At 36.6% G+C, this 27560-nt stretch overlaps 6 protein-coding genes across 9 annotated transcripts; 3 read left to right on the top strand and 3 right to left on the bottom strand.

Moving 5' to 3' along the window:
• Positions 1-3063: 3063 nt before the first annotated feature.
• On the top strand, positions 3064-5434 carry LOC106313428 (expansin-A9). The gene is made up of 3 exons (XM_013751230.1): positions 3064-3311; positions 3403-3721; positions 4728-5434. The coding sequence occupies exons 1-3, from the start codon at positions 3164-3166 to the stop codon at positions 5035-5037; spliced, it is 777 nt and encodes a 258-aa protein (XP_013606684.1). The 5' UTR covers positions 3064-3163; the 3' UTR covers positions 5038-5434.
• Positions 5435-7199: 1765 nt separating this feature from the next.
• Positions 7200-9306, bottom strand: LOC106316451 (ABC transporter I family member 20). Its single transcript, XM_013754344.1, has 6 exons — positions 9060-9306; positions 8834-8967; positions 8624-8743; positions 8137-8232; positions 7910-8062; positions 7200-7838 (listed from the first exon to the last, which is right to left on the bottom strand). Exons 1-6 carry the CDS (start codon positions 9223-9225, stop codon positions 7533-7535), a joined length of 975 nt encoding a protein of 324 aa, XP_013609798.1. The 5' UTR covers positions 9226-9306; the 3' UTR covers positions 7200-7532.
• Positions 9307-9503: 197 nt separating this feature from the next.
• LOC106316452 (trafficking protein particle complex subunit 4) lies at positions 9504-10569 on the top strand. Its single transcript, XM_013754345.1, has 3 exons — positions 9504-9625; positions 9974-10142; positions 10224-10569. Exons 1-3 carry the CDS (start codon positions 9566-9568, stop codon positions 10418-10420), a joined length of 426 nt encoding a protein of 141 aa, XP_013609799.1. The 5' UTR covers positions 9504-9565; the 3' UTR covers positions 10421-10569.
• LOC106316449 (probable serine/threonine-protein kinase NAK) lies at positions 10463-12743 on the bottom strand. 2 transcript variants are annotated; one of them, XM_013754343.1, is made up of 6 exons: positions 12304-12743; positions 11778-12088; positions 11563-11698; positions 11387-11484; positions 11142-11265; positions 10463-11061 (listed from the first exon to the last, which is right to left on the bottom strand). In XM_013754343.1, exons 1-6 carry the CDS (start codon positions 12353-12355, stop codon positions 10655-10657), a joined length of 1128 nt encoding a protein of 375 aa, XP_013609797.1. In that variant the 5' UTR covers positions 12356-12743; the 3' UTR covers positions 10463-10654. The 2 variants fall into 2 exon arrangements, with proteins under 2 accessions (XP_013609797.1, XP_013609796.1); XM_013754342.1 differs by having other exon boundaries at positions 11342-11484; positions 12304-12738.
• Positions 12744-14620: 1877 nt separating this feature from the next.
• Positions 14621-23172, top strand: LOC106316448 (E3 ubiquitin-protein ligase PRT6). 2 transcript variants are annotated; one of them, XM_013754340.1, is made up of 18 exons: positions 14621-14760; positions 14852-15016; positions 15081-16166; positions 16291-17501; positions 17587-17727; positions 18020-18263; positions 18346-19047; positions 19257-19451; positions 19557-20098; positions 20278-20329; positions 20408-21026; positions 21228-21409; positions 21492-22024; positions 22120-22224; positions 22310-22376; positions 22503-22580; positions 22675-22743; positions 22856-23172. In XM_013754340.1, the coding sequence occupies exons 2-18, from the start codon at positions 14969-14971 to the stop codon at positions 22928-22930; spliced, it is 5949 nt and encodes a 1982-aa protein (XP_013609794.1). In that variant the 5' UTR covers positions 14621-14760; positions 14852-14968; the 3' UTR covers positions 22931-23172. The 2 variants fall into 2 exon arrangements, with proteins under 2 accessions (XP_013609794.1, XP_013609795.1); XM_013754341.1 differs by having other exon boundaries at positions 14656-14727.
• Positions 23173-23299: 127 nt separating this feature from the next.
• LOC106313935 (myb-related protein 3R-1) lies at positions 23300-26089 on the bottom strand. 2 transcript variants are annotated; one of them, XM_013751870.1, is made up of 9 exons: positions 26020-26089; positions 25860-25938; positions 25487-25617; positions 25362-25413; positions 25156-25243; positions 24846-24940; positions 24658-24761; positions 24446-24574; positions 23300-24377 (listed from the first exon to the last, which is right to left on the bottom strand). In XM_013751870.1, the coding sequence occupies exons 2-9, from the start codon at positions 25902-25904 to the stop codon at positions 23483-23485; spliced, it is 1539 nt and encodes a 512-aa protein (XP_013607324.1). In that variant the 5' UTR covers positions 25905-25938; positions 26020-26089; the 3' UTR covers positions 23300-23482. The 2 variants fall into 2 exon arrangements, with proteins under 2 accessions (XP_013607324.1, XP_013607325.1); XM_013751871.1 differs by having other exon boundaries at positions 25186-25243; positions 25860-26076.
• Positions 26090-27560: the final 1471 nt, after the last annotated feature.

The following is a 27560-nucleotide window of genomic DNA, read 5'->3' as shown; positions in this document are numbered from 1 at the left end:
TTTAAAATAAAATAATTTAAAATTAAATCGAAAACTGTTTTATTAGTAAAAATAAAATAAATTTATTTATTTATTAATTAAAAGTGGCTTACAAATACATTCTGGTTACAAAACTAAACCATAAATTAAAAAATAAAATCAAACCATCTCAATTTTAGGTATACACTAAACCAAAAAAAAAATCTAAACCTAAAAAAAAAAGACACGCTGCCGTCATCATCTTCCTTCACCACCCGAAACAGGAAGATTGACTGGTATGGCCACGGCGTCTTCTTATTCTTCTGATCCTCACCGGCGGAGTCTCTGATTCGTCATGGGTTCACTTCCGGCGATTCTGCTCACGGCTGCTCACGACCACGGACCAGCATCTCTGCTCAAGGTCTACCAAAAACAAAAAAAAATAGATTCAACAGAGACAGAGAGACAGAGAAATGGAGATCCATCTGAGAGAAACCAATTGAACAAACAATTGCAGGTTACGAAAGCCATCAGAGAAGACAAGAGAAGAAAAAGAATAACAGAAAAATTAAGGGTTGAGTGACACGTTTGCTCTTTAAAAACTTAAGGATCGGTTATCAAAGACCCACATTAAGGATCGATTATTATAATTTCATTTAGTTTTCATTTAATTAAATGTTGTTATTTGTTTAAAAACCCTCCTAAGAAACTGCAATAATCTTGGTCTAAAAACGTATCAATTTTTTTTTTAAAGTTTCAAACGATGTTTTATTACGTAATGAACTAAAATTTTCATATCTATGATTATTAACGCAGTATATACTCTAATGATTAATGAAATTTTACCCAACTTGGAAGTATTAAAACAAGAAAAAGTAATGTTACGGTTTCGATTCTGCATTTGGAAACACTAAACTGCTCGATGTCAAGTGGTACGGACGAAGTGTAATCTAAGGATTTACTTGTAAAACTACCCTAACAAAATATTAACTGCAGGATCTGCACATGCATTCATCTTTACTAATTTGTCATCAAACCTTTAGGTTAGGTAGGTAAACGCATTGATAATTCGCTCGCATGTAGTAACAATTTAATAAATTTATACGAAAACATATTCATCTGTTTCATTTTAACTGTAATTCTAACATTTTTTTTTCATACACAAAAATGTCACTTTAAAAATTCAATGCAAATTTTATTTAATTTCAGCTTAAATTAATTGTAAAATATATTGATTTTACAAATAATTTTATTTATTTTAAATATTATTGATCAATTAAAAACTTAATTACATTTCATTCAATTTATTAATATGTGTAGAAAATATCAAAGTGAAACTTATTTAGAAACGGAAAAAGTATAAATTGTCGTCTAATGCCATAATGATTACTTCTAGGTGAACATTCTTGGAAACAATCACATATGCTTCTTGAACTTTTACTTGGAATAAATCCCGACTTTTATTGACTTTCTTGTTTAATTACATTTAGTTACGTTCGATCTATGAGTAAACAATGTAATTGGATATCAATTTGTTAACTCGACAAAAACCCAACAAAAGTGTGAAAACATTTATGGTGTACGTAACGTAGTAAAATATAAATATATGGGTTCCCTGCGAGTAATGGCTTACGTACCTTGAGAACAATTATTTATAAAGTTAAACAAATGTAAACTACTTGCAATAATTGAAGCCACATGGATATAGTGGTCGCAAAATTAAATTTCTATATAAATATGATATATATACACACAATATGGACAGATTTGAAATTTCCTTGGTTGGTGAAAATAATTTTAATTGTAAATAAATCATTTTTGTATATTTTTTTTTTGTATCTTAAAAGGGTACCCGGGTCTATTAAAGACACAGACCTAATTCCCGGATGAGAGGTGCAACCCACGGATGGATCCTCTCCCGGGTATTCAAATGAGCTGTAATCATGAGCCTATATCCGCGTGGCCACATGTGAAGCTAATAATTTCGCACTAGAGAGGAATCGATCTATGGCCTGGACCAACAGGGTAGCTCTTCCTCTAGTGGAAACCACTAGACCACCACGCCTTGGTTTAATTTTTGTATATTTTATTTGATGTAATCTTGTGTGTTTTCTCTCTTTGAGTATTTACGTGTCAGGGTGAAGTTGCACTATGCATTATCTTTTTGAAGAAAAATACATATATTTTCTTACAATCGATCAAACACATTTAATCATGTGATTTTCTTACCAACTTGTACATCAGATGCGTTCACTTTGTGAAGATTACTTGATTACGAGTGTATGCATGCGTCGGTGGTAGAACAAGAATACGGGGACCCGCAATCAGTTGAAGCCTAACTGCATCAACGCACGGCCCTGTTAAATGTTATACCGTAGTTTCCGTGTACTTATACGGACACTCTAGTAATCCCATTTTTAATCCGTGAAGAAACAAACAAAATCTTACGTACATAACACATTGATACTAGTATTTAGTTAGCGAGTGATAGCTTAGATCACTTTTTTACGTAAAAGTATTCCAATATGATCAAATGAATTGGATCGAATCGGAACGCATGATTTAGTTCAGTGTGATTCTCAATTGGCCACTCGCAAATTGACCAAGGAAAATGCATTAGCTACCCATGTGCGGACCACGTGCGTTTGCTTTTCTCTTGGCTTATATCAAAAATTGCCTTATTGAGTTTCTTTTTTAATATATAAGATTTCCTACCTTTTTAAAAAAAATCATTCTAAATACTAAAAGCTCTTATAAAAGCTGTTCACTAATTTGTATAAAATTATGAAATATGTATATACGATTATTAAGTCATAAACAGAGTGCCGAATGTTAAGAAAATACTAAAGTGGGAAATTTTCAAATTTTAAATGTTATAAAACATTTCAATAATAATCTAACCAGTTGAAACTATTTTCCTGAATGTTGAAATTTTTAAACAAAAACCAAATTCGGTGGAATATAATATAAATATTTTTATTAGATCCACGAGGCAAGAAATGCGGAATTACAAATTCGTTGTTTTCTCATTAATAAAAAATACTTTATAAAATGATATTTTCTTTAAAAAAACATATAATAAGATATAGCCGCAAAACTCTTTTGAAGCATCATCTCTCCCTCCATAAGTAGCCTCCCTACCTCCCTCCTCCTTCACACACTTTTCTCTTTCTCTCAAAACGTTTTTCCGTACCGAAGAAAAAATATGGCGGCGAAAATAATGACATTAATGGTGGTTGCTGCTCTGGTGGCGACCACAGTGAACGCCAGAATCCCCGGAGTTTACACTGGAGGTCCGTGGGTCAACGCTCACGCCACCTTCTACGGCGAAGCTGATGCTTCCGGCACTATGGGTACACTCTCTCTCAATTCTTTAACACATAAACACATTGTATTCACTACTGATGAGTAGACATTTAACATTAAGGTTTTGTATTGTTGTAGGTGGTGCGTGTGGGTACGGGAACTTGTATAGCCAAGGTTATGGTGTGAACACTGCGGCTTTAAGCACTGCCTTATTCAACAATGGTTTGAGTTGTGGCGCTTGCTTTGAGCTCAAATGTGTCAACGATCCAGGCTGGTGTCTTCCAGGCAACCCATCAATCCTTATCACCGCTACTAATTTCTGTCCACCTAATTTTGCTCAAGCTAGCGACAATGGTGGTTGGTGTAACCCTCCTCGTGAACACTTTGATCTTGCCATGCCTATGTTTCTAACCATCGCTAAGTATAGGGCCGGTATTGTCCCCGTCTCTTACCGCAGGTAAAAATCTTCATCTCTATCTATTCTAGTCCATTCTGTTTTTATATTTCTTTAATCCATATTTACCCGAACAAGATAAACTTTTAGTCTTAATATATTATATATAGTTTTTTTTAGCTGAGTCTTAATATATTAACATAGTTGATCCCATGAAATCGCCTTATGTTGCTTAATCAAAGATATAACAATGTTTATTTTGCTTCAGACTTTAGAGGTTACATTTTTATATAGTACTAGTATATAATTATGATCTCGAATCTAATAAGAATCTGTGAGGTTGAAGATTTTCAGAGCCTTGGCATGTTCACTGTATTCTTTATTTCTTTATTCCATTTTATTCTTGTATTCCCGAGAAAGCTGCGTTGCTTAATCACTGTATTCTTTATCTTTTAAATTTTTTCTAGGGACCAAACAATAAAGATTTTTTCTATTAACGTACTGTTTTAGTTGAGTGGATGCAATCGCCTTTCCTGTCTTTCTTTCAGTCCTTTTAAAGCAAATATCCTTTTCTTTTGTCATCCCCTCCTCATACATACATCATCTTTTTCTTTTTTTTTTTTGTAAACGAAGTTCTTTGAAGTAATTTATTTACTAGGTCGGTTGTTAAATAATGCCTCTGACCCATAAGATTCAGAAACATTTTTTTTTCCAATTTTTCTGCATTGAAGTCAGGCTAAACCCCCGACACTTCCTCACCCCACCCCATACATCTGCCAGGCCATCCACATAACCCAAAACCCCAGTCATGTTGCCACAACATACTAGTATTATATTTAGCCAAAAAATAACTATTAGTATTAGTTTACTTTCCTTTCATGAAGTTACGTAAATTAAATATTCAAGTCTATCTAACCTATGGCTATACTCTTAACAATTTGTTTTATTTTAAAATTATGTCGGCATTAAAAATAACCAAAAAATCAATCTACGTGAAACTAAGGAATCATTAAAATTCCACAGGGTTTAGAGTAATGTATATTTAATATATTTGTTTGTGTTGTTGCAGGGTCCCATGTAGGAAGAAGGGAGGTGTAAGATTCACGATAAATGGATCCAAGTACTTCAACTTAGTGTTGGTCACTAACGTAGCCGGAGCCGGAAACGTCCAGATGGTCAGTGTGAAAGGAAGCAACACAGGTTGGTTAGGTCTTAGCAGGAATTGGGGACAAAACTGGCAATCCAACGCAATTCTTGTCGGCCAGTCTCTTTCTTTCAGAGTCAGAGCCTCCGATGGCCGAAGCTCCACCTCTAACAACATAGTTCCCAGTAACTGGCAATTTGGTCAGACTTTCTCCGGCAAGAATTTCCGCGTCTGAAGATTAACAAAAAATCTTCGGAAGACATTTGAATCTTTATTTCTCTCTTTCTTATATAATATATATATATATATATATTTACGTGTCTTTAATATTAGTTACGGTTTGGAATTGAGGTTTTACCATTTTTCCCTTATTTTCTCAGGGAAAGTATTGGGATTGCTTGGTTTGGAAGTTAGGGTTTTATTTAAAAAACATTTAGGCTTTGTTTTTGGTGTGTTGTGTCTTGTTTGGTTATGTAGTGAAGGCTGAAGCGGCTTCAAAGAGAAAGGGTTGGGATAAGGATAAATGTAGCCCGCAGCTCTCCTTTATGCTCTGATTGTATTAAGTATATATAAATATATATATGATATTAAGAAACTTATATAAATAAATAAATGATTGGCTATTAACTTAATTATCTTCAATGTTTTGATATACATATATTACTGTGGTGTATGGATTGCTCATGTTGGTTTGTGGTTGTGTTGGAATCGGTTTGTTCTGTTTAGACGTTTTTCTTTCAAATATCCGAACTTCGCATTCCTTTTAAAAAAGTGAGTATCATCAAATTATATTCGCCTTTCATACAACCGTTCCTTATCATTCGTCTAAGTTAACGTCACCATACTTTGATCAGTCAAACCTATACGCACTGAACCTATATAGATTTATACGGTTCAGCATCCCGGGATATTCGGTGTAGCATACTGCATACGTATATTTAGGTGATGCATTAAGGAGAATATAATTGATGTGATGTGATGTGATGTGATGTAATGTAAATGCATTACACGATCTTCATGTGCAATCTGCGATCATAATTTATCAGAGAGAAATAGTGAAAGTAAGATAAGATATTGAATTAGATTTTACAGAATCTTATCTTTTGTTCTGACGATTTAGTTGATGGACCAACCAATGTATAATGTTTATATATATATTTATATATATATATATATAACTGTTAGATATTTTGTTACATTATTACTGTTTTTTTTTTGTTTAATCGGATGGCAATGTTACATATGCTAACATCTAGATGCATCCTATTTAGACAGCATCAGTCAGTGATGTAATAACAACGGCTTTAGTTTTTAGTTTTTTTTTTCTCTTTCGAGATGAGGCAATTGTTAGTTACTGTACATTGATTCAATTTATGGTTAGTTTGTATTTTAGTTTCCTTCTTTTTTTTAATCAGAAAGATAACACACAACATAGTTTTTTTTGTTTAACCTGGGGATATCCCAGACCTATGGAAAGATTCAGACTAATCTCTAATGGAAAGTGCAGCCAACGGATAGACCCTCTCTCCGGATATGCAAATGGGTCCTAAAGCATAAACCTATATCCGTGTGGAGGTGTACAGAAACATCATGAAGTAGTTTTCTCCGACAGGGTTTGAACTCGCAATCTGGGTGCAGGAAGAAACCCGTCCTTATCATTGGGCCACGATGTTCCGGACTAACACACAAGATAGTTGCGAAACAAAAGTGTGTTTCTTACGAAACCCAAAAACACGATCGACCATTAATCGTATAATTATCTTTTGCGAATCACAAAACCCGAAAAGTAGTTTAGGTAGCTGTATGTGGCATTGTAGCTGGTCGAGATCATGAACAAGTGTTATCTCATTTCCAGGCCATCAATATGAATCCGAATAACTTTTAAAGTTTCTTTTTTTGCTTCTAATATGTTTCAGATTCCTTTAAGTAGTAATACACAAGCCTAACGTTGCGATAAAAAATAAAGATATATCCATATGTATACAAAAAAAAGAGTATATATCGTGTGGCCTGTCTACTTGGTCGGTTTACCAGAATGAATGTTACAGAAAGAAAGATTAAAAACATGGTGGAGGCTGGAGAGCATAAATCCTATATCAACTCATCTTTAAAGCATCAATAGTTTTGGGCACAAAAGAACATAAAAACAGTAGACGAACGTAAGAAAATCACCGATGACTTCAGATGTGACATATTATTTGTTTGTTGGGTCGATTCCCAATTCTTTTTGCATAACAAACGAAAGATGTCTTTGGTTTATTTATGATTGGAGATGTCATGATTCAAATAAAGATGTAATAACTTATTTACTTCTGATTTTTTTTGTAACTTATTTAGTTCTGCTTTTGCAAAAGAACATAGTTCGTCTTTGTCAAAAATACATAGGTCTGATTCATAGAAGCGAGATGAATGGATATGAAATTCGTAAAAATATAGAATGCAAAGTTCAATGATAAAGAATGATTACAATATAATTTTTTCTTTAATAACACAGTTTTAAAGAAGAATTTTTACTCTCTCTCACTTCTTCAATCTTCAATCTTGATCCTTCTCATTACCAAACTAAAGTATAGCTAGAAAATAATATAAAATTCATATCTCAAAATAACAAACACTCAAACGGGTTACAGAAAAAAAAAGTATTATTCGTGGTTAAAAAAGAGAAAAAAAAAAAATACAGAAAATATTATTATGACCTTTTTGCTCCAGTGGAGTTTCTCGCATGCATGCTTATCTGAGAACCCTGTTTGAGCTTAAGACGAAATGATCTTCTCCGCCTGCAATGGTAGAGTGAAGCCTCCCGGCAGCCCAGCCATTGTTGAGCATCCGAGCAGGATCACCGGTGACACGGCTTTCTTGAGCACGTGTTTCGAACTCAGGAAGCCCATTGGCTTTCCTTTCTTTCCTTGTTTTCCTCTCCTCGTCTCTTTCTTTCCTCAACCAACTCTCAACTGTTCTCATCAATGACTTCTTGCTTGTTTCCTTCACTTTCTCCATTGGCATTGCTAACTGTAACTTCCCGTTTGCTACATACACCTACAACAATGGAAGATTATATGGGTTTTGTTCTTTGGTAGTGTAGGGGCAAAACAGAGAATAGAGATTACAATGTGTGTAGGCCAATCCTCAAGGCCATCGAAAATATGAGTGGCGTAGATAATGGTAGCTCCTCGTTCTTGGCATTCCTTTCTCAGAAATGCCAAAAGGTCGGCTCTGGCGAGAACGTCAAGATCAACAGTGATTTCATCCAAAAGGAGAACCTGTAGATGATCCAATAAAAGCTAGATTCAGAAAAAGGTTTCTTAATTGTTTTTTCAAACACAAATGTTGGTACCTTGAAAGGCTTGAGGAGTCCCATACAGATCTGGACGCGTCTTCTTTGGCCATCAGAGACCTTGTGCAATCTCCATGAGATATCGATATCCAACACCTAAACCAACAACCACAATTAGAACTAAACAGAAAGGTGGAGAGCATCACATGAATTTGACCTCTAAGAGAAAAAAAACAGAATGATGATACTTGTTCGTAGCAAGTTTGGCATGTGACAAAGATGGAAGATCAGAACATGCTCTAGACGTGAGCAGTATGACAACCACAAATAAACTTAAAAAGGAAAGGTAGATAGCATCACATGCATCTGACTAAACAAAAAAAAAGGGTTCATTCCAGCTTGTAAAACACACAATAATAGACACTTGAGATGCTTAGTATGTGACAAATATGGTAAGATCAGTATGACAAATACTATGAAGCCTGAGAATGTAAATTAATATGTAACAGAGAAGAAATAAGCATGTGATGAACCAAAAGTACAAAACCTTGATCAATTCATCTCTTCTCTTTGGATCAATACCAGCCACTCCGAATATCATCTTCTCTGCCGATATATCCATTTGTATCGGAACTTCAAATCCTGCAAATGCCACGTCACGCCTCCACTGCAACACACACACACACACACAATATCCAAAATCAATATTGTACAACCAAATCAAATTCACACGAGATTTGAAAACTGCATGACGAACCTCGCCGCCGAGATAGCAGAGATCACCCGAAGATGTCAATCCGGTGTCGTGAAACGCCGATCGACCAAGAACCCTAACCATGTGCGGCTCCACCATGTGTTTCCCTCCCAATATCTTCAGTATCGTCGTCTTCCCTGATTTTTTTTTTTAATTATTATCTAATTTCAGATCCTACACATACCCATATTTCAAGCTCCTTATTGTGATAAAACGAATTTTCACGTACCGGCGCCGTTAGATCCGACGAGGAGACACCGTTCGCTCGAGTTGAGCTTCAGAGAGAAATCCTCGATGAGCGGTTTCGATCCCGGAGGTGGATGGCCATCGATTCCTGGATACGTGAATCGTAATCCGGAGATCTCCACCGTTGTATCTCGCTTCTCCTCTTCCATCTTTACTACTACTTCTTCGTTCTCTCTTCTGTCTCGTTTTATACTTTTCTTCAGACGTTTGGTAGTTGCCTAGTTGGTGGTGAGAGTAATTAACCGACACCGTTTTGGTGGAGACTTGAACATAATAGCTCACGTGGCGCTCTGTGAGACGTTTGTTTACATTAAGACTTTTCTTCTTTAATGTGAACGGAGGAAGGAAGCTAACGTGGCTCTGTTAGAGACCGTCTCCTCAAAACGACGTCATTTTAATAAAATATATATATATTTTTTTTTTAATTCGTAGTGTATTATTCCTCTGTTCTTGATCGTCTCGCTGAGATTTGTGGATCTTTCGGCAGACATGGCAGCGATCTACAGTCTTTACATAATCAACAAATCTGGTGGTTTGATCTTTTACAAGGTACTATCATTCATCTCTATCCCCCCCCCCTTCTTCTCGATCTCGCAGCTTTCTTAAGTACGATTTTTCATGTCTGGAGGAGAGTGACGATCTAATTGATGTTCAATTTCGCTGGATTCATCAATTTTATTCGAGGGAAAGACTGAAATACGAAGTTTTTAGATCACTAGGGGTTTGTGATTTGTCTTGATTCAAGAACCATTTTGCTTTGGTCTGGCTTCCGACAACATTTAAGAACATAAAGTAGTTCTTTAGTTTTGTCGGATTTGCTTTTTTTTTTTTTTTTTGTGTGTTCTGTCTGTAACTCAAGAGATCTGTGTGTTTATGTCTGGAATTGGGAAAGTTCAGGACTGTGGAACAAAGGGAAGGATGGACACGAATGATAGCTTGAGGGTAGCCAGTTTATGGCACTCAATGCACGCCATTTCTCAGCAGCTTTCACCTGTTAATGGCTGTTCTGGCATCGAGCTTCTCCAAGCCGATACTTTTGATCTCCATTGCTTCCAGTCTCTCCCAGGTTTATATATATATTCTTACATCTGCCTTCCTTTTATGTTTATTCTTTCTCTTGATTGTTGATTCTTGATTTTTCTCTCAGGAACAAAGTTCTTTGTGGTATGTGAACCTGGAACTCCTCACATGGAGAGCCTTCTTAGATACATTTATGAACTCTACACCGACTACGTCTTGAAGAATCCTTTCTATGAGATTGAGATGCCTATTCGTTGCGAGCTTTTCGACATCAACCTTTCTCAAGCTGTTCTGTCTGACCGCGTTGCACTCTTAGGCCGATGAGCTCATGATTGATTGTGTCTCCTTGGATCTCACTTCTTTGCCTTTTTTTTTTTTGTTTTTGTTTCCTATCCGGATAACATTTTATATGTGACAAAAACACTTGAACATTGCACCTAAGTTCATAGTCTATAAGTTTGTTTCTTCTCTCCCTTACATTGTCTAAACAGAGACCTTTTACTATGAAACAACCTAAGCAGAGAGAAGGTAAAAGAGTCTATACATATCTTGTGATTGTTACATAATTGAAGGCCTAGGATAATTCACAGCTTGTGGAGACTTGTTGTTGTTATCACTGCTGGGTTGAAGAAGATTCGGCTGCTCTTTTGGTGTTTCCTTCTGGACATGGAGTTCTTCAAGTGTCTTGACGACATCGTTCATGTTCGGTCTAACCTTGGAATCCATGGATATGCAGTCGAGTGCAAGAAGTGCGATTTTTAAAGCCCGGGTTAGGGAGTATTGACCTTGGAGACGAGGATCCATCACTCGGAGAAGCCTTCTTTTGTTTGTTAAGTAAGGTCTTGCCCAGTCCACTAGATTGTGTTCTCCCACCGGTTGGTTCTTGTCAATTGTTCGTCTCCCTGATAACAGCTCCAGTAACACCACCCCGAAGCTGTACACATCACTCTTTGCCGATAAATGACCTTTCAAAAATTTGACAAAGAACATCAGTAATGGAGTTTCTTTGCATTGGTATAAACAGCTATGGAGAAAATGCACATACCGGTAGCTAGATATTCAGGAGCAGCGTATCCTTGAGTTCCAACGACTCTGGTAGAGACATGGCTGTTGTCACCCTCTGGACCATCTCTAGCCAAACCAAAATCCGAAAGCTTTGCATTGTAGTTCTGCAGATACATAGAGAGAAACAGTAAAGATGGCTGCATCCCCAAAAAGAAACAAAGCTACACAGAGTATCTTTACTGAATCTAGCAAGATGTTGGATGCTTTGAAGTCTCGGTATATAACTTGAGGTTGAGCATTGTGAAGAAATGCTAGTCCTCTAGCTGCACCAAGAGCCATTCGAACCCGTGTGTTCCATGAAATTGGCTGAAAGAATGTTCCTCCTGTTTTTGAAAATTCAGAAAAAATATTAATCATTATGTAAAAGGGATTCTCTCTCTTTGAAGATTAGCTGAACTTACTTCTGAATAAGTGATTCTCAAGACTACCGCGAGGCATGAACTCGTAAACAAGAAGCCTCTGCTCTTCCTCTAAGCAGTATCCAACTAGTTTCACAAGGTTTGGATGATCCAGCTGTCCTAAATAATTGATCTCAGCCTGCAAAAAAAAAAAAAAAAAAAAAAAAAGGTTCAAGAACTTGAAATGGACTCTTGTGAAATAACAAATGGTGACTAACCAGCCATTCTCGATGACCTTGAAGCCCTTCTTGGTTGAGTCTTTTCACTGCGATGACAATTCCGGTCCCCGGTTTAGAAGGAGCCAAGGAAGTCTCATCGATCCATCCTTTGAAAACGCAACCAAAGCCACCTTCACCAACCATACTATCAGGCCTGAAGCTCCTCGTTGCAGACTTGAGTTCACCGAGGGTAAAGCTCTTCAGATTAGCATTTTTCAAGATCTCGCCTTCTGTTCGAGGCGTATGAGAGAAGGAAGTAGCCGAAGCTGAGCCTTTGCTCCCTTCCCTACTCAAAAATTTCGAACTTAGCCCTATAATAATTTCACAAAGCCCAGTGAGTTTAGATTCAACTCTTCTTACTAATAAAGGAAACAAAGTGTGAATCTAGAAACTTTCTAGTTCAGGACAAAAGCAAAGTGTGAAAGATACCACAGAGTCTCACTGAAGTATCTGTCACCTTGTTCGAATATAATAAATAATAATAAATATTAGTAAGAGAAAGGCAAGAAAGTGATGAAAGACTCACATGAACTGGAAGCGATATCTGTTTTGATCTGATTACTGAAACAAGCTCCCATTTAAACACCACAAGAAACCAATCACTCACACACTCAGCTCTAGCTAATCTTTTGATTAAAAGCAGACAAACAGAGAGTTTAATCTGTGTAAACACAGTCCCAGAAGGCGTACGAAGTGTAGGGGAAACGAAGATTCCCTCAGAAGCAGGCTAATAATGAAACTTCAAACATTTATTCTCCCAAGAAAAGTCTTTATTGATAAAATAATGATTTTGTATAAAATGCAAAAGAAGTGTGTCAGAGATGAGTTCTTTTAAAAGCTCTTTCCTCTCTCTTTCCGTTGAGACGTTTTTTTGGGTACGCCCTGTTGGACTTTCTTCCTCATCTGTCTCTGTTCATCGTCGACTTATTGACTTTTCCTCCTAAGACTTCCCCATTGAAGCTAGAGTTAAACCGGTTGCTTATGACAAAGGGTAGAATGGAACACCTTTAAGTTTTAATTGGAACAAAAATATACCTATAAATGAGAAAAATAATTAGTGATCTTTATAACCTTTTGACCCTATAACATAATAACTTTTGATCGAGAACTCAAGAAATATGCAACCAAAAAATTATCCACAAAACACTTTCACTTTCTTTTCTCTCCTCAAAATCTTGCATCCATTAACACTATTTTCTCTCCGGAAGCATCGAGTTCTAGCAGACCACTATTGATTTTGTTAATCATTATAACACACTTAATATATACTTCGATTATTCAGTCAAAACTTAAACCAAACATTAATAAAACGTAATAAACACTAATAAAATACTATAACCTATATAATAAACACTAATAAAATAAATTATTAAACCCAAAACCCACATTAAACCCTTAACCTTATTTTAATCAAATATAAAATCCTAAGCCTTAAATGTTATATCTTATATAATAAAAACTAATAAAATATTATAGTTACTAGGTGTTTTCCTGCACCAAATGCAGAAATAAAAATTTTGGTTAATTTTAAGATTTTATTATTTGGTTACAAAATTTATTTTAATTATTTTTAAAATTAACATAAAATAAATAATATTTAAAAATTTATATTAAATAATATATATATGTAAAAATTTAAAATTATAATTTTGGAAATTTCTGTATATATTTATTTTTGTTAAAATATATTAAATAAAATTCTATATAATTAAGAATTTTTTTTGTTAAGTATATAACTATCAAAACGTAAAACTGAATAATATTTCTAAAATTTATAGAATTTTTTTTAAGAATTAATGGTATTAGAATTATAAAATTACAACTTTTAAAAAAGCTGCATAAAATTTTAAAGATTTTTTAGTAAGAAAATTATATAATTATAAAAATAGAATTAAATAATATTTCATATATTACCTCCATGTAAATTTCTATAGTTTTATCTTATCTTGTCTATTTCAAATGTATCGAAATATTTTACAAAATTGAGTGTTAATGATCTATTTTCTCCTTATAACTATCATATATTACCATATCCACACGGAGTTAAGACCTCGTTCTATCCATAAAACTCGAAAAAAAACTAAAGGGTTAAAATCCCCAAATCATCATAATTGAGAAGAATCACGTTACTTTATCCCTAATGATTTTGATGATCGGGATATTTTAACCTTTTGATTTTCAAGGTTTGAGTTTTATTTCAGAAGAATGTGAGATTAATAATTTTATTCAGGCATTTTCTAGGTTAATTCAAGCTGAGATCAATTATCTACCTAAAATTATATTAATTTAATCAAAAATTATTTTACTATAAGTAAAAATAATTTTTTGATATTATTATTTATACATAAATATATTGATTGCATATATTATCAAAACTAACATCCATTTATCAAGTATAAAAAATCTATGAGATGCAATGAAAAATTGGCGTAGATATTTATAAAATAAATAGAGTTGATATAAATGATCCACAATTTTATTTTATTTCATTTTTTTTTATAGTTTCAGATCTTTTAAGAAAAGAAAAATGTGTGTAATAAAAGTTATCAATAGTTTCATTTAACATTTTTCGTTTAATCATTGGTTTCTTATTTTATCCTTGCAAAGTGAGCTGCACTTGATGTAACACAAGTTTATATTCATTCAAAAGAATTATCAATAGTTGCAAAGTGAGCTGCACTTGATGTAACACAAGTTTATATTCATTCAAAAGAATTATCAATAGTTGCTATGTAAATCGGCGCACAGCCCAATATCTTGAACACAACACTAAATCTTCATGGGCTTGCGTGGCCAATCACTAAAATACAAAACAGAACAATTTGGAATTTAAGAATTATCGATACATACTCAAATTGTTAGGAGAGAAAAGGATCAAAACCTGAAACAGTTCATTCCTCGTTTGTTAAAGAGACTTGCCGACCCTCCACCATGGATTAAATAAAAATCAGTAAAATATAATAATAAACTCTTTCGAATTAAGGTTTTTTTTTTTTTTTTTTTTCTTGTTCGATTTTTGGAGAGAATTTGATCTGATCAAACGCTGATGATTAGATAATCGTCTGAATTTGCAGTTTCCTCGAACGATTTACGTTGCTTCTGGATCATTTTGTTGCTTCTATCCCACTCTCATCGTCGTCTTCGTTTGAGCCTGGAGAGTCGGAGCTAGGGTTGTATATATACGCGGGGAGATGGAGGACGACTCGCCTCTTCCCAGCTCACAAGAGTTTCTCCTCCAGGTATGCTGATTCAGTTCGTTATCTTTGTAGAATCGTGGTTGATTTTATAATTTTTTTTTTGTAGAGGCTTGGGGTTCCTAAAGAGTGCTGCTCCAAGCGTGGCCTAGTGGAGTTCGTTAGAGCTAACCACCAGTCCATGATCTCAGAGCTAGTCTCTGCTCTCTTACCTACTGATGAGGATGTTAATGGTGGATTGAAGGAAGCTATGGAAAAGTTTCGGAAGCCTACCATGAAAAAGAGGTTGAGAGAGAGCATGAATTGGCTCCAGTGGTTGATGTTCCAGGATGATCCTGCTGTTTCTTTGAAGGATCTGGCTAAACTGAATGTTGATCAGCGAGGAGTTTGCGGCTCCGTCTGGGGACACAATGATATAGCGTATAGGTGTAGGACATGCGAGAATGACCCAACCTGTGCAATCTGCGTGCCTTGTTTCGAGCACGGAGATCACAGCTCCCACGACTACTCCATCATCTACACAGGCGGTGGTTGTTGTGATTGTGGGGATGAGACCGCGTGGAAGCGGGAGGGCTTCTGCTCAAAACATAAAGGCTCCGAACAGATTCAGCCCCTCTCAGGAGATCTAGCAGAGTCAGTTGGGCCTGTACTTGATGCTCTCTTCGCTTGTTGGTATAACAAGCTCTTATCTGCAGAAAGTATTAGAGATGCCAGATCCAACGATGCTTCTTCTGTAGTGGTCCAAAAGATGTCAAACGAGCTGACGTTTGTAGTGGTTGAAATGCTTCTGGAGTTCTGCAAGTCCAGTGAGAGTTTGTTGAGTTTCGTTTCTAGAAGGATTATCTCTTCATGTGGTCTACTGGATATTCTCGTAAAGGCTGAGAGGTTCTTGGACCAAGATGCTATGAAGAAACTACATGACCTGTTCCTCAAATTGATTGCAGATCCAGTCTTTAAGTCGGAATTTGCCAAAGCATTTGTGAGTTACTATCCGCTTGTCGTAAGTGAAGCGGTTAAGCAGGGTGATGATTATGCATTCAGGAAATATCCACTACTGTCTACATTTTCTGTGCAAATCTTCACGGTGCCGACTCTAACACCGTTTCTGGTGAAGGAAATGAATTTGCTAGCTATGCTTTTAGGATGCCTCAGTGACATCTTTCTTTCTTGTTCTGGAGAGGATGGTGTGGTTCAGGTTCAGATAGCTTCTTTTATCTTTTTTCTTTTTCTTTTGGTATAATGGCACTTCTTATCCAGTATTGTTTTATGTCACTTTGATTCTGTTCGCAGTCAATGTATTTGACGGTTTTCTTTTGTAGGCTACAAAGTGGGAACGGGTGTGTAAGACCAGCGACCGTGTCATTGACGACTTGAAATTTGTTCTGGGCCATGCTGCAATTTCGAAGTATGCAACACATGAACATCGGGAGTTGTCAAGATCATGGTTGATACTCTTGACCTTTGCTCAAGGAATGAATCCTCTAAAAAGAGAGTCTGGAATCCATATTGAAGAAGAAAATGAGTACATGAATTTGTTCTTTGTTTTGGGTCATTCAATAGCGGTTATTCACTCTCTGCTGGTTACTGGTGCATATTCTGCTGCCAGTGATGAAGAAGTAGAAAATGAGAGAATCACCAAGGTAGGACTTGATACGTGTGACGGAGATGGAGAAAGGTATGCAAAAGTTGGGAGATTGTCTCATGAAGATTCGGTATGTACTGCGATGGAAAGCAGCAGCTCATCTGATAGCTCGATGGCCTCTGCAGTCCACAAAATTGACCCTTTCTGTGCTCTGCTTCCTTCTTGTGCCATATGGTTGATACGCGAGTGTTTGAAAGTTCTGGAGACATGCCTCGGAGACGATGAAGGTATATCAAAATTTCTTTGCAAGTTGTGTTCTCCTAGCGGTAGAAACATCCCTGGCAGCAAGATCTCGTGGCCAAGCAGAAAATTGTTAAAGGTTGAAACTGGAAGAAGTGTATCTAGTGGTTTTGCCGGTTCCAGTAGAGATCCAAGTACTGGCTTATCACCTCTGTGCGGCGATATACACACAGATCTTCGCTTGGATAATGTTGGTGGATTTAATGGGGAGGTTCAGACAGATGTTACGGCTTACTCTAGGAGAGTTTCTTGCAACTCTTCCGATCAGGCGAAGAATGCATCAGAAATACACATACTTGGTCTGTGTGATTGGCCGGACATCCACTACGATGTGAGCTCTCAGGCCATATCTATTCATCTACCGATTCATCGGTTACTATCTTTGCTCATACAAAAAGCATTAGGGATGTGTTATGGAGAATCTGCATTGCACCATGGAGCCAATGTTAGTCATGAGATCCCTCATGCCGACTTCTTCAGCTATGTGTTAGGAGATTGTCATCCTCATGGATTTTCAGCTCTTGTTATGGAGCATGTGGTCCGGCTTAGGGTGTTCTGTGCCCAAGTTACTGCTGGAATGTGGAAGAAGAATGGGGATTCTGCATTAGTATCTTGTGAGTGGTATCGGTCAGTTCGCTCAGTTCGCTGGTATGTGAAAGAATACTGTTGTTATCATGAAGTGCTGTAGATCATCACTCGCATGTTTCTCAATCTAGTTAGTTTCCATTTACAGGTCAGAACAGGGACTTGAGCTTGATCTATTTCTTCTACAATGTTGTGGTGCGTTGGCTCCCGCAGATTCTTATGTTAATAAGCTTCTTTCTCGATTTGGACTCTCGAGCTATCTTTCCCTAAACCCCGATACAACAACTGAGTATGTACCTATTTTCCTTTTACCTTCAATCGATCCCAGTTTATGCTTTAAAAGTTCTGCTAGACTCTTACTGTCAAGTACTCTCCTACAGTTTACCTGTCTCTTCATTTAATAGATCGGTCTGTATTTAAGCATATTGTCTCTATTGTTTTATTCTGCAAGTTTCCTTCTCCTCTTATTTATTTATTGCTAGACTGGTCAGTCAGAATGACTCTATTGTATCTGTAGATTTCACTGTTATGGTCTTTCTTACCTGATTTTGACATTCTTCGTATCATCAAATTCTTTTCAGGTATGAAGCAGTTTTGGTCCAAGAAATGCTTGCTCTTCTGATACAGATTCTGCAAGAAAGGCGATTTTGTGGTCTTTCTACTACTGAAAGTTTGAGAAGAGAGATCATCTTCAACTTAGCCACTAAAGATTTCACTCATAGTCAATTGGTCAAATCTTTACCCCGTGATTTGTCCAAGTCAGATGAGCTCCAGGAGGTCTTAGACGACGTTTCAGTCTTTAGTAATCCATCCGGAATGAACCAGGTCTTGATTCATACCCATATGCGGGCCTCACCTTTAAGTTGATACGCAATGTAAAAACCACTTGACACTAGTTATTTGGCAGGGAAAGTATTCACTACGGGCATCTTGTTGGAAGGAACTGGATCTCTACCACCCTCGTTGGAATTCAAGAGAATTGCAATCTGCAGAAGAAAGGTTTTCACGCTATTGTGGAGTGTCTGCGCTGGCCACTCAACTTCCTAGATGGAAGATGATCTATCCGCCTCTAAAGGGTCTTGCTAGAATAGGCACTTGCAAAGCCACATTTCAAATCATTTGTGCTGCTTTGTACTACGCACTACAGAGTGGTACATCTATTAAATCACGCGCTCCTGATGGCGTTCTCATAAGTGCACTGCACTTACTCTCGTTATCATTGGATATTTGCACTCAGCAAAGGGAATCTAATCTTCAGGCCTGTTACGTAGAAGATTCAATTCCTATTCTCGAATTAGCTGGTCTAGAAATAATTGGTACAAATCAAGGGACGGGAAAGCAAAGTTTGTTGTCGCTTCTTGTTTCAGTAATGAGGAATCGTAAAGACGATGGTCGCCATCAATTTTCAGAGGCAGGCAGTTGCAATATATCGTCCTGGATTCGAGATCTGTTGAAGAAGTTCAGTGCAATTGATTCTGTTTGTATGAACCTCTTGCAAAGTCTTGCCCTGGAGGCGGTCGGTCAATCTGAGTTTGATAAAGTCACATCAGGCTCTACTTCTGATGAGAAACGCAAGGCTAAAGCTAGAGAGAGGCAGGCTGCTATACTGGTAAGATTTTTTCAAATTTCAAATCTTTGTTCTCGTGATGTTAATTAACAGGAGCATGCATGACTACATGCATTCCTTCCTCTGTGGTAATATAATTTCGTTTTGGACAGTCTCAATCCTTTAAATGTTTATTATTGAACTTTTTATCTACAGTAAGAATTGACATGATCCAGGATATGCTAGTTATGGTTATTCTAACTTGGATGCAGGCAAAAATGAAAGCTGACCAATCAAAATTCTTGTCTACCTTGAGTTCCAGCATGGATGGTGATGATCCAGTATCTGAAACTGAAAAAGGTGCTTCTGTGATGGAACATGATTCAGAAATTTCTGTTCGTGAAGTTTGCTCCCTCTGCCATGACCCAGATTCCAAAGACCCGGTTTCTTTCTTGATTTTTCTCCAGGTTGGTAGCATGGATGTTATTATTTGTGACTTATAATTTTAACTAAATCTATACCCTGTGGAAATTTTGTTTTGTATTATTCTTAATTGTCGTTTTTACCTGCAGAAATCTAAAGTTTTGAGTTTTGTCGATAGAGGCCCTCCATCTTGGGAACAATGTCCACAGTTCGAAAAGACGATTCCCGTGTCTGGGTCTACTAATGTGCTACAGTTATCAGATGATGCAACCTCTGAGTCTAGGACAGATTCTGTGCTTGAAGCTTTAACAACCCGGCTTATAGGGAATGGTCAGAAGGAGAAAAGGTCTAGCGATAGGAGGGGAAAAGATGAATCTGACATTGAATCATTGGAGATGGCTATGTATCAAACTGTTCGCAGAAAAGTTGAAATGATAAATCAAAGCCTTGCACATGTTGATCATCAACGGCATGATGATGCTGAAAGTAGTTCGGAGAGAAGTTCTGTTGGTGCTCTATCTACTTTGCAAGTTAGATTACCTGATAGTCGACCAAAACAAACCTCCAAACATTCAGATGTCAGTTTCGATGGGTTTCACCCAACCGACTGTGACGGAGTTTATCTTTCGTCATGTGGACATGCTGTGCATCAAATCTGTCTTGAACGATATTTAAAGTCCTTAAAGGAAAGGTGAATCAATCATGTTTAACTTCTTAGTAGTCGTAGTTGGTGAACCCTGATTCGTTCATGTTGATATATCCTTCCTACCTGATGTGCATAGTTGAATTGATTATTTTGCTTTGTTGATTTACAGCGTTGATGTTATCATTGCCTATAAAAGTTCCTTTTCTTTTGCTTGGATGGTATAGGTCTGAGAGAAGAAATGTCTTTGAAGGTGCACATATCGTGGATCTTGCACAGGTATTTACGTAACCAGTTTAGAAATTCTGGGGCTTTATTCTACACCTTTTGAAGCTTCAACATTGTTTCTTCTTTCAGGGAGAATTTCTCTGTCCTGCATGCCGCCGACTAGCTAATTCTGTATTGCCTGCATGTCCTGGAGATTTATGTTCTGTCTCAAAGCTACAAGAAAGTTTGTTTGCTAAGTTAGGTGGATCAGATGCACAAATGCCTTCTCTTTGGCTCTCTGAAGCGTTGTGTCTTCTGCAATCTGCAGCAGATGAGATTGAAGATGGTGATATTGTTAAAAACGTTTCTCTGCAAGGAGATGAGCGAAGAAGGAAAGATCTTGAATCTGTCTCCAACAAGCTCTGGAATTTCTATTTTGCTAAGCGACAGGACAAACCTCCTGGAACTTCTTGGCTGCCACAATCAATCCTCATGTGGGACACCCTCAAGTACTCTCTTATTTCAGTGGAAATTATTACTCGTTGTGCGAAGAATTCGATGTGTCCTGTGTATTGTATTGGCTCCTTGTATGAAGAGTTTAACACTTCTAAGGGAACTGCTTTGTCACTCTTATTACGAGTGGTACAGAGCACCCGAACAAAGAGTGCTTTACATGTCCGTCAGAGATTTATGGGTATGAGGCATCTTGCGGAGTCTATATGCTCTGGAGTTTCAAGTAGTTCTTCGAGCAGCATATTCGAAAGTGAAGGTACTTTTTCTTTACTTCTGAAAGAGAATCAATTATATGGCATTGTATGTCTACATGGCCTCCGTGTGAGCACTTGAAACTGACATTAGTTGGGATCACTTTTAGTCTATCTACGATTTACCAATTAATTATCAAAGAATTAGTTGCTCACTGTAGATGATATTTCCTGATAAAATCTGAGAAGAGTTGCCACCTTTTCAGGAACGGTAGGTTCGATGAAGCATATACACCTGCTCTGGAACCGAACATCTGATCCAGTTCTTGCCCATGACCCATTTTCATCATTGATGTGGGCTCTCTTTTGTCTCCCATCTCCTTTTATCACATGCGAGGAATCTCTATTATCACTTGTGCATCTTTTCCACAGTGTCTCTCTTGTTCAGGTATGCCAAATTGTTCTCTGTTTGTAGAGTAGTTTTACCTTTTAAAGACTCACTTTTCCTAATTATGTTGTCTTTGGTGCAGACTGTAATTGCCTATTGTGCAGGCCGCGTGTGTGACTTGAGCGAGTTAGATTTTGAGGAAAATCTTCTTAGGGATATCTCCATCGCTTTGAGAGAATCAGGTGGTTGGGGATATTTCAGGTCTAACTATATGGATTTATCATGTGATATAAAAGAGACAATCCGTAAATATAGTCTCCCTTTCTTGAGGAGATGTGCATTGTTGTGGAGACTACTGAAAACTAGTCCTGGGAAGTTTCATCAAGAGGTACATATGTTTGATGTTCCCTCTGACTCCACCAACGACAGTATGGACTTCATGTGTGGTCCCAAATCTGAGCTGAATCATGTGCATGAATTGGAGAAAATGTTCAAGATTCCCCCTATCGATACCATTCTTAGTGATGAGCTTCTCCGGTCTTCAACACAAAAATGGCTTCGTCACTTTCAGAAGGAATACAGCGTTAACAGAGTTAAAGGGCCTCTTTGCATAACCCCTGTAGTTCCTTTCCAGCTTATGAAATTACCCAATCTATACCAGGATCTAATTCAAAGGTTTGCAGCAGCATCTCTCTCTAATTTTCACACATTTTTTTTCCCATTCAAAGAGAACGTCCCTAATCAAGAAGCATGCTTTATATATATATTAGGTGTATCAAAAAACCTTGCAGCAACTGCACGAAAGTTATAGAAGAACCTGCATTATGTCTTCTTTGTGGAAGGTTGTGTTCTCCCATATGGAACCCTTGTTGCAGGTATTTGTTTCGCTTTTCACGTCCCCAATTGTCATAGTTGTTGTTTTGGTAGCCAAATAAATACAATGCCAACATACTTTTACAGGGAAAGTAGTTGTCAGACTCATGCCGTAACCTGTGGTGCTGGTACCGGTGTATATCTTCTGATACGGGTATCACCTCTCTCTCTATCTCTTTCTTGTGGCAATATAGAAGTTTCTCAATGGGCTTGTGTATGTATGGTGTTTTGCATCATCGTTGGGGTTTTAATTGATTACTAATCTTCATTTTTCCAATAGCGGACCACAATTTTGCTACAGAGATTTGCAAGACAATCACCTTGGCCGTCTCCGTACTTGGATGCGTTTGGAGAAGAGGTAGACCTCTTCTTAGATTCAGATGTTTGCGTGCCAAGGAAGAAGGATATGGATTTCTGATTTTTTTTGTCTTTTGTTTTTAATTTTGTTCCAGGATATCGAAATGATCAGAGGAAAGCCACTATACCTGAATGAAGAACGTTATGCTGCATTAACTTACATGGTAAGTAGAGATGTTTTTAGTCTCAACAAACAATGAATCAATAGGGCAAGTTTTGTATGGATGGTAATATATCATGTTCTGGTTTGTTTAAATCCTTGTTGTCATTTGTCAGGTTGGTTCTTATGGACTGGATCACATTTCGAAAGTTCTCAATCAAACCACAATCGGAGGAGCCTTCTTCACTTGAGAGACACAAGCTGTTCCTTTTCCATCCTTCCTCTCTCAGGGGTTGTTCTCTCTATATAAATTGCATATGCATGCTACTGCTTTCAAGATTTGGGAGTTTTTCTGATGATTTTTTTTTTTAAACTTCTTTCACTTTGTTTGGTTGATTTCTTTATTTGTGGAGATGTTATCAAGTTTGCAAACCAGAGTTTTTTCTTTGCAGTTGAATAGCTTTATTATGAGTTAAAAAATAACCAACTTTAATCTCTTAACTAGTTAGTTTCTGCTGAGAATCATCTGGAAGTAAAAATTATTATTTCTCACCACGTGAAGAACAAAATTGAACTAGTATTCATGAACTCTTCACAAAAGTTTCTGGTAAATTCTCCTGTTTCTTCATATAATCTCTGTATTCAAGAATGAAGGAATATCAGTTTATTGTCACAAACTCAGATTAGTGATATTAGAGAAAAAGATTAAGAAATTTTCACTCGCAGTTTTCTAAGTTGATATATATAATATCCAGCTGTGTATGCACAAGATGAAGAAGATTTCTGCATTAAGAAAAGGACTTCTACACACTCTTGTCTTCCTCAGATGTTTCCGGCTGATTCTCTTTTGCAGATGTGAACTCAAGCTGTCTTGATTTGAACACAGCTCTTCTTTTAGCTATTACACGATATGGCGGAGACACATTGAAAGAAAGTACTTCATTTGAATCATCAACCGTCTCTAGCAACAACAAAGCTTCTCTCCCAACTGGAGAAATCACTGCACTGTCTTTACTGTTTTCATTTTGATCAGCTTCCTTGACTGCACTATTAACAACATCATCTGTTTTCTTCGCCAAGACAACCTTTCGCCTTTTCCTAAAGATAGAAGGTGTGTTTGGAAAAGTTCTAGCAGCTTCTCTCAAGAAGGATTCAGGACTTCTTGTTGCAGCAGCTAAACCACTGTCCTTGTTGCACGGTGGAGTGATCGTTAAGCTAACAGGTGATGATGATACAGCACTGGGACTGCAACCACATTCATATCCATACATACGTCGCAGATCCGCTTCTGATGCAAAGTAAGAGTCTAGTGGAGACTTGTAGTACAGGTTACCATGCCTTGGAGTTCCAAACCCATTTTCTTCTTTCTTTTGGACAAAAGCGTTTGAGTTGATTCTTGGTGACATTGGTCTCAGGTTAGGCAACTGAGGCTTGCACTCAACAGAAACTGGAGAACAAGCATACTCGTTCACACCTGACTCTTCAAGCATATCTGAAGAAGAGTCTACATGGTCTACTCCATCTTCATTTGCATCTATATTAACTGAAGAAGATTGGGTAACCGAATCAGAATCCTTTAAAGGCTTAGTTGCACTAGACAGCTTGGTTGCTGATGGTGGCAAGTTGCATGTAGCAAAATAGAAGTCTAATTTCTTCTTCAACGAACTATTCCAGTGATTCTTAATTGCGTTATCCGTCCTGCATAAAGCCAAGATAAGAGACTATTTCATGACATCAGAGGCAATTAGATATTAAAAATGTTATACCTTCCAGGTAAGACTTTAGCAATCTCAGCCCATTTGTTTCCGTGTTTTTGCTGAGCGTTTATGAGAGCAGTTTCTTCTTCTGTGGTCCAAGCATCTTTTCTAATACCAGGATTTAAATGGTTGTGCCATCTGTATATCATTAAGAAATACATTGAAAGCCTCCAAAATCAAAAGAGGCATACAACACTCACTATAGTCTAAACGTTTGTTACCTTTCTCTACATTGCTTCCCTATACGACCTGGTAAAGACTTTGCGATCAAAGACCATTTGGCAGGTCCATACTTTTTTACAAGCTCAACGATTATGGCATCCTCCTAAAAATTTAGAAAAGAAAAAAGATTTTCTTTTTAGCTCGCAAATTTGAAGTGAAATCAAAAGAGATGAGAAATAAAGGGAACCTCTTGAGTCCAAGTTCCTTTGATGAGCTCAGGATTAAGAACTTTCTGCCACCGGTGCAAGCATTGGACTTGTGTTCTTTCAGGGAAAAATTCAGCTGCAAAATGAAAATACAATATAAATCAAACAGCAAGAACAAGGAGTGAGACCAGCTACTCTAGCAAGGACTGAAACAGCAGAGATCATGTTAAGAAAATGAGAGAGATTCACAAAATTTACAGCAGAGTTAAGATTATGGAAGTAGTAAACACCGAGAAGACAAGTGTAAGCTTATGAAATGTGGTGGAATACTCAACAGGAAACAGACTCAACTTGAGTCACTCAAGAAAAGAAGTTTTTTACCTATTTTCTTCCACCTCTTCCCCTTATACTTGTCAACAGCTTGTCTCAGTGTCTCATCCTGAAGAGTGATAGAAAACCAATAACAGGACACAATAAGGCTAAGTAAATGCTAATCCACTTAGTCGAATTAGTATTTGTAGACATTAGTCTATATATAAACACAAGGAACCACAAACCTCCTGAGGAGTCCAACCACCTTTAGCTCGCCTCATAGGGCCACTAGTCCTCCTGCAAATTCCAAGTAAGTGGTGGTCAAAGCACAATCTTTCCAGAACAAATTCACGGATAATATAGTAAGTACCGATGAGCTGGGGCAGGTGTTTTGAGTTGAGGTGAATAAAGGAAGATATTGACACTGCCTTCAGATGCAGAAGCAGGTGTAGGCTGCTTATTCTCCATACAGAGAATCTCAATTTTCATTTCGCTTCTTTCCTACGAGTCAAAAAGATCACAGCTTTAATTAACATGGAACAACAAGTAAACGAAGGAAAGATCTAATCAAACAACCAGATAGATCTCACGGTTCAGTAAAAGCATTACGGTTTATAACAACAGCTCAAATTGCCAAAAAAAAACCCAATAAGAAACGTGTTCTGATTCAAACCTAGCAACCTCTGAACTTACAACTGATCTGATCACGAGATACCCAATCGGAATGGGTGACAAAAACTGACCTTAGCCGGTGAAAAGGCCAATGGATTCGAACCGGAGCTCTTCATCGAGGATAGACACGAGCAGAAGAAGAAGGGAACGCTAAACAAAGACGACAACTTTATTCGAAAAAACTTTGCCCGTTAGAACGACAGAGAGAAAGACAGAGAGGAGGAGACTAACGGAAAAAGAGTTGGCGTTTGGAACAAGTGTTCTGATTTGACCTCTATCAGCCTGCTGCGTTGACCTTCAGTGCTTTCAGACCGTCGGATCACGAGTAAACACTCGGCTTATTTAGTAGCCCACACCAAAACAAGAAAGAAATATAATTATCATATACAACATTTACAAAAACTTAATATTTTCTATGAGTTGTTAACCTATACATTTTCAAAAATATTCAAAAATATAACAATATTATTCTAATGCATAGTTGCATCCTACACTAACATATAATGAAAGTCAAAGAGGTTTCAAACCTTTGTTGTCTCCGTTTCTCTAGAGAATATCGATTTTATAATAGTTAGTCCATCAATTTAGGGAGTATTATGAAATTTTACTAAATTAATTGATAAAAAAATAAAACGACCTCATGTACCATAAAAGAGAGTTTAATATATATTAATACAAATGTATAATGTGTTTAGAAATTTTAAAACAACACTAAAGATCATAGGTTTCAGTATATATAGCATTTAACCAAAAAAAACTCAATACTTACATAGAGGTTAACACATAGATTTTGACAAAAATTCAAAAATATGACAATAATGTTTTAATGCATGGTTGCATCATGCACTAACATATGATAAAGGTCAAAGAGGTTTGGAACCATTGTTGTCTCTGTTTATCTAGAGAATAGCGATTTTATAGTGCTTCATCCACCAATTTAGGGAGCTTTACGACGTTATACTAAATTAATTGATAAAAATTAAAAACATTTCCATGTACCATGAAAAATAGGTTAATATACATTAATACAAATTTAGAATGTGTTTAGAAATTTTAAAACAACACCAGAGCATTTACTAAAAACCTCAATATTTTCGTACAAGTTAACACATAGACTTTGAAAAAAATTCAAAAAGATGACAATAATGTTTTAATACATAGTTGCATCCTGCACTAACATATGATGAATATCAAAGAGGTTTAGAACATTTGTTGTCTCCGTTTCTCTAGAGAATAGCAATTTTATAGTGGTTAGTCCACTAATTTATGGAGTATTCTGAAGTTTTATTAAATTAATTGATAAAAAAAATTAAAATGATGCCCATATACCATGAAATAGAGTTTAATATACATTAATACAAATGTAGAATATGTTTAGAAATTTTAAAACAACAATAAAGATCATAGGCTTCAGTGAATAGAGCATTTACCGAAAAACTCAATATTTTCGTAGGGGTTAACACATAGACTTTGAAAAAAATTCAAAAAGATGACAATAATGTTTTAATACATAGTTGCATCCTGCACTAACATATGATGAATATCAAAGAGGTTTAGAACCTTTGTTGTCTCCGTTTCTCTAGAGAATATCGATTTTATAGTAGTTAGTCCAGCAATTTTGGGAGTATTATGAAATTTTACTAAATTAATTGATAAGAAAATAAAACGATTCCAAGTACCATAAAAGAGAGTTTAATATATATTAATACAATTGTAGAATGTGTTTAGAAAATTTAAAACAACACTAAAGATCATAGGTTTTAGTATATAGA

This window comes from Brassica oleracea, chromosome C9 (assembly GCF_000695525.1).
Source record: "Brassica oleracea var. oleracea cultivar TO1000 chromosome C9, BOL, whole genome shotgun sequence".
NCBI classification, from domain to species: Eukaryota; Viridiplantae; Streptophyta; class Magnoliopsida; order Brassicales; family Brassicaceae; genus Brassica; species Brassica oleracea.
This window is presented reverse-complemented; position numbering and strand designations above follow the sequence as displayed.